The following is a 13143-nucleotide window of genomic DNA, read 5'->3' on the forward strand; positions in this document are numbered from 1 at the left end:
TAACTTGACTCGACTGATTTTTCACAGAGAAATGCAATATTGCTCAAGAAGTTCCTGTATATCTTGCTGAAAATGCATGTGATTGTCAAGTGATGTTTGTGGTTTGTTTCACTGGGGTGAAATTAAAATAAAACTGCTGATAATAAAAAGACAGACGGACTCATCATCACAGGGCTTAACAGACAACAGCGTCCTTTCACATGTCTCTTGTGCACATTGTTCTAAAACACAAAAGTACAGTGATTATCAGAGCCATTAAAAATACATTAAAAAAAGTTTTTAAAGAGAATAAAAATGTTCATATTAATAAATAAGAGCTCATTATAATCTTTTTTATCACACTTCAGTCTTGTGATCACTAGTTTTGAACACCGACTGACACATTTACACATTTACAGACATCAGAAACCAAACCATCAGCAGTGTAATGATGACTCGAGCACGTCAGGTCCGGGCTTATCAGACTCCCTTATCAAATATGTTTTGCTGTTTATCATTTATTCTGTGCTAGCAATGTTTAACAAAATGAGTTATTTTCTCGACATTTTGGCGTTTTCAGAATTAATTATTATACTTGTTGATCTTTGGATGAATAACCCCAAGAAAGATTGAACATGCATTGACGAGCACAGGCCACTAGATGGCAGTGTGTTGCTATAATCAGATTCACCAGCTTCTTATACCTGAAATGACACTCTCACCACAGCATAGGTAGAAGTTTACACAGATGGTTTGTCTTTAGTTCTTTAAGAATCTACAATTAAAATGTTGGACTTTTGAGCCAGTGCTGTCAGCAAGCACTATTTCTGTGCGTTTGTTAACGTTGATAAAATCACATCTATACATTATTAAGTTTTCTCTGTTGTCATTGATGAACGTTATTCAGTTCTCTATGTTGCCATTATACATTATTCAGTTTTCTCGTCTCCACCCTCATTGAAGTGTCATTAGAGGATTTCTGGTAATGGACACACGGCATTGATTTTGTGTGGTATGAGGGGGAATGTATTTATTTTGTGCTTCTAGACCACCTTTGTAAAGACATTTTTGTAGAGGCCATTTTACATCTACTAGTGTTTTACTCGCAAATAAATAAATAACCCAACAGGAACCAAATAGTAACTTTAGGGGAGGATAAATGTGTTTGCTGGCTCTGTGGATCAATTTGGAAGTAAAATATTATTTAATCGCTAGAAACAGAAAGACATAGATCAGAACATGGTTTATTTTTATTCAAAATTTGGTGGTAATTACTGTAGTTTGATGCTTTTAAAGATTTGAAGAAAGAAAACAGGAGATACCACCATGATGTTTAAATCATCGTTTAACGAATACAGCAGTAGAGTGGCAATCAGATATCACAGCAAAATAAAACCCATCACGAATCAAATATAAATCATATTTATTATAATATACAAATTGTACAGATGGCGTTATGAAGCAAACAAAGAACATTGATCAGTTTTGACAACAGCACAACAGTGACTGACATTCAAATCTTCCTGTAAATATGGAGGCAGAGACGGTGAATGTTTTCAGATGCTCGAGCACAGACCTCAGCAGCGTGTTTCACTCTTTTCAGCAGTTTTAAATGACTTCAGCATAGCCAGAAAACAGAGAGGAAATGGTGCACGCCTGTGTGTTCATGGTGTGAGCAACAATGAATGATCTCCCCCGCCGGTGCAGGGTACTCGCAAATATGGAGTACGTTATATAACAAGCACATTTCTTCATATACGATAAGAGAAACTAACTACAGGAGACTCATTCTTCTCTACATCCTTGTTTTTCTCCTAACAGTTTGTCTGTAACAGCCATGGGACGTGACCGCACAAACCCACGGGCTGACCCAAAATTCAATGAGCTCATGCCTGCTTTTGTATATGTGGGCGGTAAAGATCAGGTATGTTACTTTTTGCACAAGTGTTCATCACTGCCAGCCTTATTAAACTGCTGAAATGCGGTGTCTACGTGACAATGGTATAAACGTGGAATGGTGGTGTGTATATTTTGCATCTCTGGAGAGTCTTGCACAGGAGTTAGAGAGAGGGGCAATGGCTGTGTTTGGAATAGCATACTACCCTTCTATCCTACCAGTATGTGTACTTTGTACATTATGCAGATATTCTTGTTGCCTTGAAGTGCATTATAACGACAATGAAACATTTCGAAAATATGAAAATAACACAGAAGTAGTGTAAACCGAACAAAGCTATGAATAATGTAACAACGACTGTTTCCTGTGGACTTAATGAATAATTGGTTTATGTCACGTCAATTTACATAACGATAAAGTGCCCAAACAGGTAGCTCATTGGAATTTATTATTTGGCCTTTAAAAAAAAATAAAAATGAATGGTTTTCATAAGCTGTTCAGTACATCACACATTTATAATAATAATAATTAAAACACAACATGTTAAACTGAAGGAACTTCAAAATCAGTCCTTTTAAATGGACATGTCCTGTACAACATCTCAACTCGTGTATCATGTAGAATTCAGAGTTTCTCGCTATAAAAACAACTTTGCTTGTTGGTTTATGTTTTGAAACTCTAAAAAAATACATAATAAACTTATGGAATATCCGACTCCAGTTGAAGACAGCATCTGTAGGCATGAAACTAAGATTTAATCGACCAAATTTAGCATAATGTCAGGGTTGTATGTTAACTTCTTTGCTACAGAGGTTTAATGTTTTGTAGCACAGGCCACACAGTTACAGCACAAGTGCAGGTCATCACATAGATAGACAGTTAACTGAAAAGGACATTAAAGTTATACAAATGGATACATTAGGGCCATAGTATTTTTTAGTTTTTTCCTTTTTAGTTTTGTATTTTTGATCCTTTACTATACAGTAAATACATTTGTCCATAAAATATGTAGTAAACTACAGTATTTGCTACAGTAAACTGCAGTAAAATTCTTGTGTACCATAGTATATTTGACCCTTACTATAGTAAATATTTAATTATACTGTAGCATTTACCACAAGGCCATTATTTTATCACCTGGTTCAAATTAAGCAGACTTTTATTTTGACAGGTCATTGCGAAACCGCTTGAGCTTCATTGTGTTTCAATGAAGTGAAACAGTGAAATGCTTCTAGAAAAAACTTAGATCAACAATTTCATGTGTAATGTCCTCGTATCGTAAAATACAGACAAATCCACGAGTGTTACGCTTGTAACATGTTTAAGATTACAACTTATTCAATCATAGATACGCAGAACAAGCATGTGTTTTCCCACATTCCAAAGATGCAGCCGGAAAACAAGTTTTAATTGCAAAAACTAAATGAAAATGAAAATAAATAATGGTGCGCCATTAGTTCACCTCACACCGACAAATGCACTTCACACAAACAAGCGGGTCTGTCTAATGCACCTGCCAAACGGTATCGTACACGTGCTACACAATTTAATATGCGACATATATGTACTTTACAGCCCTGCCGAAATGTGCAAACGGAACACACCACATTGCAATGCGCATTACAATGCAATGCGCTTGACTTGACCTTCCTTGTTTGTCATTCGCTCTGCAATTTCTTGACGTAATTCTAAAAGGCATTTTTTTTTCCGTGGTTAAGGCATCTGAAGCACTCTGAATTGTATCCAAACCTTTTTACCTTTGGGAAATTGTACTGATTCATTCTGAACTGTAATGTTATTAAAAAGGAATAGGGGGCATACAACATTCAAAGTGCAGTACGCAGTACTACAATACTATTGCAAACACAGCCAGATACCTCAATGGATAACAGAAAAAGCCATGCTTATCATATGCCTACACTACAGTATCTGCTAGTAGGAATATTGCAATATGGCACATATCTGTCAGTGATAATCAACAAGTAACGTTTGAGAATCTTTTTTTTCCTCTGGTTCAGTCATCGTCGTCAAACAATCAAACAGGCAATCCCCCCCTCATCCACCGTTTCACAAACAACACTGTGACAAAACACGATTATAATGACGACGTGTTTGAAAGTGCTGGGAGGAGAACACAGAGAGACACGCCAGGAAACATACTCGGAAAGTGCAAAGTGAATTTTCATCAAAGCATCTGCTGACAGATTGGAAACAGCATCTTTTATTGGGAAGTCGGAAGGCGTGACCCTCTGCGAGGAGAGCAAGCGCTGGAGACGGATTTCCCAGCAGGAGGGGTGAGTGGAAAAGCTATTATGATTTTAAATGTGACCCCTCCGGCCATTAGAGCTAATGCAGGCCCCCTGTGAACCGCCTGTGTGCCCTTCCAGAAGACCACATGCTGGAAAACCCCTGACGCTGCAAACTCACATTATAAATACAGGCAGACACCAGCGCAACACGTTGACTTACTGGAAAACACATTTACAGTTCACGTAAGGTATACAATGGACTCCAAAAGGATTTCAAATTGTGGTGTAAAAATAACTAAATGACTAAATGGCACTTTCTAATAAATGAAGCTTAAAGATCTTTATTCAGAACACTTCTTCACCACTTTTAGAGATTTGGCTCCAAATCCGTTGGTAATTTTAGTGGAATTTAACAAACAGAAGGTGTCTAGAAATATTAAAACACATTTAAACATGTGTTTTCGTAAAATCTATCTGCCACTTGGTTCGATATTTTATTATCTAACGCAATGACATTCATCTTATTTTTTAATACAACATAGACTTCGCTAAAACCGATCTAAACCATGACTCCGTTAGGATAAAACATTCCGTCTGAGATCATAGTTGTGATTCAGCTGGATTACTGGAACTCATTCCAGGATTAAAGGCTGAAATACTATTGGTTTCATTTATAAAAGCTTTAGAGAAAAAGCTTAACTACATCACCCTGTCAATGCGACTGTGCTCATTTTCTGTTGTTCATTTTAACATCCCAGATCATCATGGCGATTAAATCATATTCCAATAACCCCTCTATATTACACCCTTCTGTCTGCATTATCCAAGTGGCCGTTTACACTTTTACACAAATAAGAAAAATGACGTCGGTGCATGAAATGACGACGATGTGGTTTTGCTCTCATGAAGTTGATGTGATGAAATGTCTTTTATTCAATTCCTATGTGTAGCTGCTTGTGATGCGTGAACGCCACTTGTGTAAACACCTGCTAAGTATAATAAGGAAAAGAAAAAGAATATGCCCATCATTTTCCCAAGTCAATCTCTGCACATTTGGGGTCTAGAGATTTGTGAGCCTGGACCACAAAACCAGTCATTAGGGTCAATTTTATGAAATGTAGATATATACATCATCTGGAAGGTAAATGAATAGGCTTTGTAAATGATGTATAGTTTGTTATGATAGGACAATGTATGGCCCAGAAAATCGAAATATTGAGAAAATCATCTTTAAAGTTGTCCATCAGAGACGCTGTAGCAGGCCGTTGGTAAGAAGAAACAGGTTTGTTTTTAACGCTCTCTATCTCACTTTGATACCAACCATGTATTGTTACTTCCCAAAGAGCGTGCAGCGGCAATGGAAGTTTGTAGACGTCTTTTTTCTGGCCATTTTTGTTGCCCCACTCACATAAATGTACTAAATATCTTTATGGAACATGATCTTAACTTAATATCCTAATGATTTTGGAATACAAGATAAATCGATACAATGTATTGTTGGCTATTGCTACAAATAAGGGCTACGTATGACTGGTTTTGTGACCCTGGTCACCTGTGTGACTTTTATTTTGAGAAAGATATTAAAAAGGGTTCGTTTGAGCGCTATGGCAGACTGTCACAATGTAAAAAACTAAATCCCACCACTTCCAAAAACCTCCTAAATTAATTTCAAATCGTGCGTGACATGTCCCAACACACCATTTTTGAATGTATGAATGAGATTCGAGAGCTGTGGGGTGGAAAATAACAACTTAACCTCCCGCCTTTTCCTCACAAGGAGCTTTAGCAGACTTTGGCTTTTACATAGACTTCTACACACAAAGGTTTAAAAAAAGACATTTTAGGATGCAGCCTATTGTGGAAATGTTGCCTACAGTTGTAGTTCAGTAGGTTTTGGAGGCTTAGAATATACCTGACAAATAGCGTAGACTACTTGAATGATAGTATTTAATCTCTTTTCCTTTGCAACAAATAATGAAAGATTAACGTTTTTTGGAAAGGTACATTGGCGTGTAAATGATGACTGAACTTGAATTTTTAAGCTATGCTTTTAAAATAGTGGGGGATGAGATTATAGAATGATGGGATTCAACAAACAAAAAGTTGTCCGACGGCACGATTAAAGCTGCAATCAGATTTTTTTGGGTTAAAGAAAAAAAATTGTAAAGCAAATTTGAACCAACGCAGTTCGTGATGTAAACTGAAGTTGGATGTATGAAACAAATGTTTTAAAAGTTACAGATTTCAGCTGTAAGGAAACTTTATCAGATATTTCCCTAACATTGCTCTTCCGTTACATTGACAACAGTTTTGTTTAAACTGTGAAATATTCATACAAACATCAAAACAAAAATATACACACACGTGTGCACCTTACATCACAGTCGATTGCCTCTCGCAACAGTAACCGTCTGCTCCGCGCACGCCTGTCGTCTTCAGTAGAGATGAAGTCTTTTAGAAGGCTATCGGCCCTCTGGGCTCACAAGGTAAATATTAATGTGGTTTTCCCATCCAGTGCATTTACTGATAACAATCTCATCCCATTTCTCCTCTTTTCCTATCGCTCGTTTAAAGATCTCGGTCAGAGGGGATGAAATCTCGCCAGCCGCATTGGTTACAAGAGGTCGCAATGTCAGGTGAGGTGTCTGCAGCCATCTGGATTTGTAAATCATTGTATTAGTCTGTATTGTCTTTATTTTCAAGTGTTTAAACATTCTTAATACAAGACAACATTCATTGGATTTAAAGAACTGTACTTCATATTACTCGTCTGTGGTATGACGATCAAGAAATTGATTTTGAGTGAGAGAACTTCAAGATATTGTGCTGTATATCTCGTAAATGTGTCTTGTTTTAAGGATGTTTATTTTGAACATTCATAAAGGTCTACATCTCTTGGTCACGGGAGTTGGAGAGCATCTTCAATCCTGATTGGCTGAGATGTCGTCATGTGCGGGTGACGGTTCTTCCACTGAGCCGTCTGCCTGTTTGTCCACCTCATTGCACCGATGTGCTGTCTGCTGGTCTGCAGGTGAGGCTTCGTGGCTCATCTCCACCTGTGTTTTTACTTCTACCTCATGCTGATTTTCGTTTTGGGGATTTCCTTTTCTCTCTTTATTACCGCACAGCACTTCCTGTTTTTCCCCCACCTCACTTCCTGTAGCTGTCTCTTCCTCTGTCTCATAGAGTTCCTGCGTCTTTTCCTCTCCTCTTTCCACTTCAGTATCAGCCTCATTATTTTGCTCTTTCTGTCCTTCATTGTCGCTCACGTTTCTCTCCTCGGTGATCTTCTCCGCTCCGTCACTGATCTTTTGATCACACAGCTTCTCTACGGCGAACGTGCACTCTTTCTTCTTCTTGTCCTTTGGTGCGTCTTTGACGGAGTTCTTGTTGCACTTGTTCCGTGCTTTAAAGATGACTTTCTGAAACGAAATATGTTAACGGAGGTTTATAAGGAGAAATAATTAGACAGGACATGTTAAATACACATGAATATTTCATAATGATGATCTAGAACCGACTAACAACGACTGCGTTTTTGAGAAATTTCACATACGGATGACAGTGTTATCAAAACGGTCTGTATATACACGGATCCAGGAAAACGGATAACAACGCTGTAGTATGCATGCCAGGCCAGTGGATGGCGATGTTGTTGTGTAAAGAAACAGGATGTGCCTTGGCACATACACATGCAGATTAATAAGCCAAAAGTGCTTTTTAATACCATTGGTCGACGTGTTTGCTTTCCAACCGCACTGGTGTTTAAAGTCTGCCGAATGTAAATAGTGTGTCTCCGCTGGTCTAATTGGTGTAGCAAATCCACATTTTGCTGGGGAAACGTTAAAACATAGTCGAGCAGCGAGAGCTCACGGTACGGAAAGCCACCTTATTGTTTTGGCTATACTCCTGACTGAGCATGTAATATGCATGTGTGTAACGTCATTGTTTCCATTTTGCAGTTTACAAAAAGGCAGTGCTTTCAAAAAGTCCCCTAAAGTGCCGCTTCCATGTAAACGGACAGCCAAAACGCATTCATGTTTTTGCCTATTCAGTTAAAAACGGTCTTGTGTAAACAGCCTCTCAGATTGTCATGTAAACAGTTTCCTTAGGAGGATCATTCATTTAGAGCGCTGGCTGTCAAGTTATTGACCGACTGGTCAGCTTGGCAGCTGTGTTTGGTCAAGTCACCCTTGACTGAGCCTGCGCCCCTCGCGGATCACCCCTGTCAATAAAATCTGGAGAGAGCACTGCAAAAGTGTGCTATTTTAAGAAATCCTCAAAAACCAGAACCATTCACCCCTGCTTCTCACATCTTTAAGCCCTGAATTCAGAAGAGCTGTATTAAAAACATTTGGATCATGTCGTAAACAGAATACAGACAAGCAGAGAAATATTTACAGAGAACATGTAAACTCTTGATGGATGGAAGCATCTGCCAATGTTGCATTTCACAGGCATCACAAGTCTAAAGTTTTTAAGTTATGGGATAGTTCAGCCCAAAACTCCAATTTGCCATTTATTTACTCACCCTCAGGCCATCCGAGATGTAGGTGACATTTTTTCTTGAGTAGTACCATAAAGAGGATTGTTTGGTAAATCCTCAGCCCTCTCTGCTTCTTATAATGGGAGTCTATGGGGTCCACCTGACTAAGAGTTCCTAAAGCACATAATTAAAAAAAGGGCCTCCATGCGAAATGTTGACGTTTCGTGAAGCAAATCATTTGATATTTTCTTAAAGCTGAACGTCATTTTTAATAATATTAGCCATAATGTGCAGCCTCTGAACACAATCGCAATCTTCTTCTTGTAGTATTTGGTGGCGGATGGCATACCAGTGTCTGGTACGTTTAGCGCCACCTGCAGAAAGGGTGTGTTGAGGCTGTACAGTATGGCTAATATTATTAAAAATGACCTTCAAATTCATGAAAATATCGAGCGACGTCAACATGTCGCCAGGAGCCGCTTTTTTAAATTATGTGCTTTAGGAACTCTTAGACAGGTGGACCCCATATACTCCCATTATATGAAACAGAGAGGGCTGCGGATTTCCCAAACAATCTTCTTTATGGTTCTACTCAAGAAAAAAATGTCACCTACATCTAGGATGGCCTGAGGGTGAATAAATAAACGGCAAATTTGAGTTTTTGTATGAACTATTCCTTTAAGGCATTTCACGCAAAATATATACAGTTGAAAGAAAAAGTATGTGAACCCTTTGGGCTTACTTGGATTTCTTCATAAATTGGTCATAAAATGTGTTCTGATCTTCATCTAAGTCACAACAATAGAGAAACACAGTCTGCTTAAACTAATACCGCACAAACATTATACGTTTTCATGTTTTTATTGAACACAACATGTAAACATTCATAGTGCAGGGTGGAAAAAGCATGTGAACCTTTGGGTTTAATAACTGGTTGACCCTCCTTTGGCAGCAATAACCTCAACCAAACGTTTCCTATAGTTGCAGATCAGACCTGCACAACGGTCAGGAGAAATTTTGGACCATTCCTCTTTACAAAAGTGTTTCACTTCAGCAATATTCTTGGGATGTCTGGTTGAGGTCAGGACTCTGACTGGGCCACTCCAGAAGGCGTATTTTCTTCTGTTGAAGCCATTCTGTTGTTGATTTACTTCTATGCTTTAGGTCGTTGTCCTGTTGCATTGTCCATCCTCTTGGTTTCATCTGTCCACAGAATGTTTTGCCAGTAGTGCTGTGGAACATCCAGGTGCTCTTTTGCAAACTTCAAACGTACTGCAATGTTTTTTTTGGACAGCAGTGGCTTCCTCCGTGGTGTCCTCGCATGAAGTCCATTCTTGTTTAATGTTTTCCTTATTGTAGATTTGTCAACAAAAATGTTAGCATGTGCCAGAGATTTCTGTAAGTGTTTAGCTGACACTCTAGGATTCTTCTTCACCTCATTGAGCATTCTGCGCTCTTGCAGTCATCTTTACAGGACGACCACGCCTAGGGAGTGAAGCAACAGTGCTGAACTTTCTCCATTTGTAGACAATCTGTCTTACCGTGGACACATGGACATCAAGGCTTTTAGATATACTTTTGTAGCCCTTTCCAGCTTTATGTAAGTCAACAATTCTTGATCGTAGGTCTTCTGAGAGCTCTTTTGTGCGAGGCTTGGTTCACATCTGACAACGCTTCTTCAGAACAGCAAACTCAAAACTGGTGTGTGTTTTTTATTGGACAGGCCAGCTTTAATTAACCTATCCAATCTCATCACATTGATTGGACCCCAGGTTGGCTGACTCCTGGCTCCAATTAGCTCTTTGAGAAGTCATTAGCCTAGGGTTTCACATACTTTTTCCACCCTGCACTATGAATGTTTACATGTTGTGTTCAATAAAAACATGAAAACGTATAATGTTTGTGCGGTATTAGTTTAAGCAGACTGTGTTTCTCTATTGTTGTGACTTAGATGAAGATCAGAACACATTTTATGACCAATTTATGAAGAAATCCAAGTAAGCCCAAAGGGTTCACATACTTTTTCTTTCAACTGTATATTTAAGGACCATTTCAAAGACCATTTTCAGTTTTCTGAATGAACTATTTGTTTCATTCTATGATCAAATATTTCTCCCAAATTTCAAACAAAAACATTGTTTTTATTTTTGCATGTATTTGCAGAAAATGAAAACTGAAGAAACAGATAAAAATAACAGAAACGATGCTCTGTGTTTTTCAGACCTCAAACACGGCAATGAAACCAAGTTCAAGTAATACAACAGTCATATTTCTGCATGTATTTAAGAAAAGTTTTGATTTTTTTATGTGATAACCTTGTTTTCATGCGTCTTGTCATGCTGGATGATTTTGTCCAATGTCGGCAACCAATTGGCCCTCGTTGACCCGCAGAAGAAAGATTCATGTACAGGTTTCAAACGATGTGAGAAATAAATAAAAGTAGACAGAATATGTATTTCTTGGGGGTTAAACTGTCTTTTTAAAACAAATAGCTGCGATGTAATGACAAACTTCGTTTTAAACGAAGAATGCATCAAATTAAATGAATTTAAACTCTCCTAATATTTAGTAAAGGTGCATTTATAAGTGTTGTTAAATACACAAAGCTTTGAATTTCGTACACTGCTCAAAAATGTTGAATAAAGCTCAGCATAGCACTTTTAGTGAATTCACTTGGTCGGTCCTTTCTTCCAAAAACGAGACGCTGTATAAATAAATAACAATGGCAATGCCAAACAGGCAGGCACGCACTGGCCCTTATTTTCTTTGAAGTGAAACGGAGCTAAATCTTTGTTTAAATTATGCATTGTTTTCGTCAGAAAATCCAAGCGTCTTCTGTCTTCTGTTCCATTTCATGTGGCGTCTTAAGGAAATGCCTAATGTCAGCTCTGAACCCTGTAAAATCACTCTGCGTGTGACTGCGGCTGTATATAGAGTTCAAATATTTTTACGGCCGCCACCAGGTAGAATATTAACGTCTGTGAGGGATTTCATACTAACTCTAGGTACTGTGTGTTCGCGGGACTATGAGGTCACGCACCTTAGCTTCCTTCTTCTTGCGGGGCAGCATTGGTCTCTGAAGGAAAACGATTTGTTTGGTTGCCAAACTTCCATCACTGGAAAAGAGAAATTGCAGAATTAACAAACAGGTTAGTTGAAAGTGATCACACTTTGGGCAGTAATGATGAAACATCCAAACAGCCTTTTTAATTTTAGTTTTCCTCAATTCTTCAAAATATCTTATTTTGTGTTCAACAGAACAGAACCAGAACTGAAAATTGCCAACATTCTTCCAAATATCTTTCTCTTTGTTCATCGGAACAATGAAATGTATACAGGTTTGAAGCAACTTGTGGGTGAGTAAACGATAAGAGATTTTTCATTTTTGGATGTACTATCCCTTTAATATATGCCTTTTAATGTTCTTTATATGCTTTCAAGAGAAAAAATATCTTGTGGTTTTTATTCAAAATGTAATGACTTTTTTGTTCGATTAAATCTCCAAGTCCTGTTATTTTTCATCCCGTCCACTTCAAGCACCTGGCTCAAATATGGTATGAAACACCCACGTTTCACAAACCCTACAATGCAAAGTGTTACTTAAAATTTATTTTTGAACATCCTGTTTCGCTTTTACAGCAACGTGTCTCATTATAAAAGTAAATGGCCTGTGAATGGCATTTCATGTTGACTGGGTTGACGAACACACTTTTCTTTCCTGCTATGGCCCTTCCTGTAGAAACAGGAAGTTGAGTCAGGACTTATTAAAGGCATGGTTTTCTGCTATTGGTAGTCAATAGTGGGGAATATTATTCTGCGTAGCATTTTTTTAAATTTAATATTTTGCTAGAAGAGAAACGCTGTACATTTTAAATGATTGCAGATGCATTGTCAACTTGCTTTTGAGTGTTTACTGCTTTGATGGTTCCAATGTGGACGATGACATCTGTATAGCATCTCATAGATACAGCTTCTATGTATACATATCTATTTGTCCCAGCATGTGTTTTAGTTTTGACCAGTTTATAACCTGACCAGCTTGAATCAATAGAAGATAATGTTTAAACAAAATGATCCCCCTTTGTGTGGAGGTCGCTCAATGCTTACCAGAGTGATATTAGTTATTCAGTATCTTATCTTGTATTTATAGCTTTAATAATGCTGGATAAGGCAAACAGACCCTCGAGATCTGTTTAAATTGTTTTGTTGTGAGAGTAATTGAAAAACATGCGGCATTCAGGGGGCAAACTAAATACCTTCTTTTGTCAAATTCTCAAAATGATAAGCACAACTCTCTTTATTGAAGCTGTTGTGTGTGTTTTTTTTTGTCGTAGATATACATATGAAAACGTTCGGTGTTCAGTACCTCTCATGGATGCTTCTTTAACTATGCATCTTTTTCTTTGAGTTTTTCTTTTAGAAAAATCTGTATGGTTTGACATATAGTAATATTTACTGTTCTTATTCTCTGGCTAAGTTAAGTTCACTATTTTCACTATATTTGAGATTAATTTGTATAAAGGATAGATGTG

At 37.8% G+C, this 13143-nt stretch overlaps 1 protein-coding gene across 3 annotated transcripts in view; it reads right to left on the minus strand.

Moving 5' to 3' along the window:
- Positions 1-1385: 1385 nt before the first annotated feature.
- The window catches only part of LOC130432761 (raftlin-like), an 80671-nt gene continuing 68913 nt past the window's right edge, over positions 1386-13143 (minus strand). For all 3 annotated transcript variants that reach the window (XM_056762260.1, XM_056762259.1, XM_056762258.1), the window contains exons 9-10: positions 11652-11727; positions 1386-7547 (exon numbers count right to left, since the gene is read on the minus strand). In XM_056762260.1, coding sequence (XP_056618238.1) covers positions 7047-7547; positions 11652-11727 — 577 coding nt within the window. In that variant the 3' untranslated portion in view covers positions 1386-7046. The remainder of the gene's footprint in view (positions 7548-11651; positions 11728-13143) is intronic.

This window comes from Triplophysa dalaica, chromosome 12, assembly GCF_015846415.1.
Source record: "Triplophysa dalaica isolate WHDGS20190420 chromosome 12, ASM1584641v1, whole genome shotgun sequence".
NCBI classification, from domain to species: domain Eukaryota; kingdom Metazoa; phylum Chordata; class Actinopteri; order Cypriniformes; family Nemacheilidae; genus Triplophysa; species Triplophysa dalaica.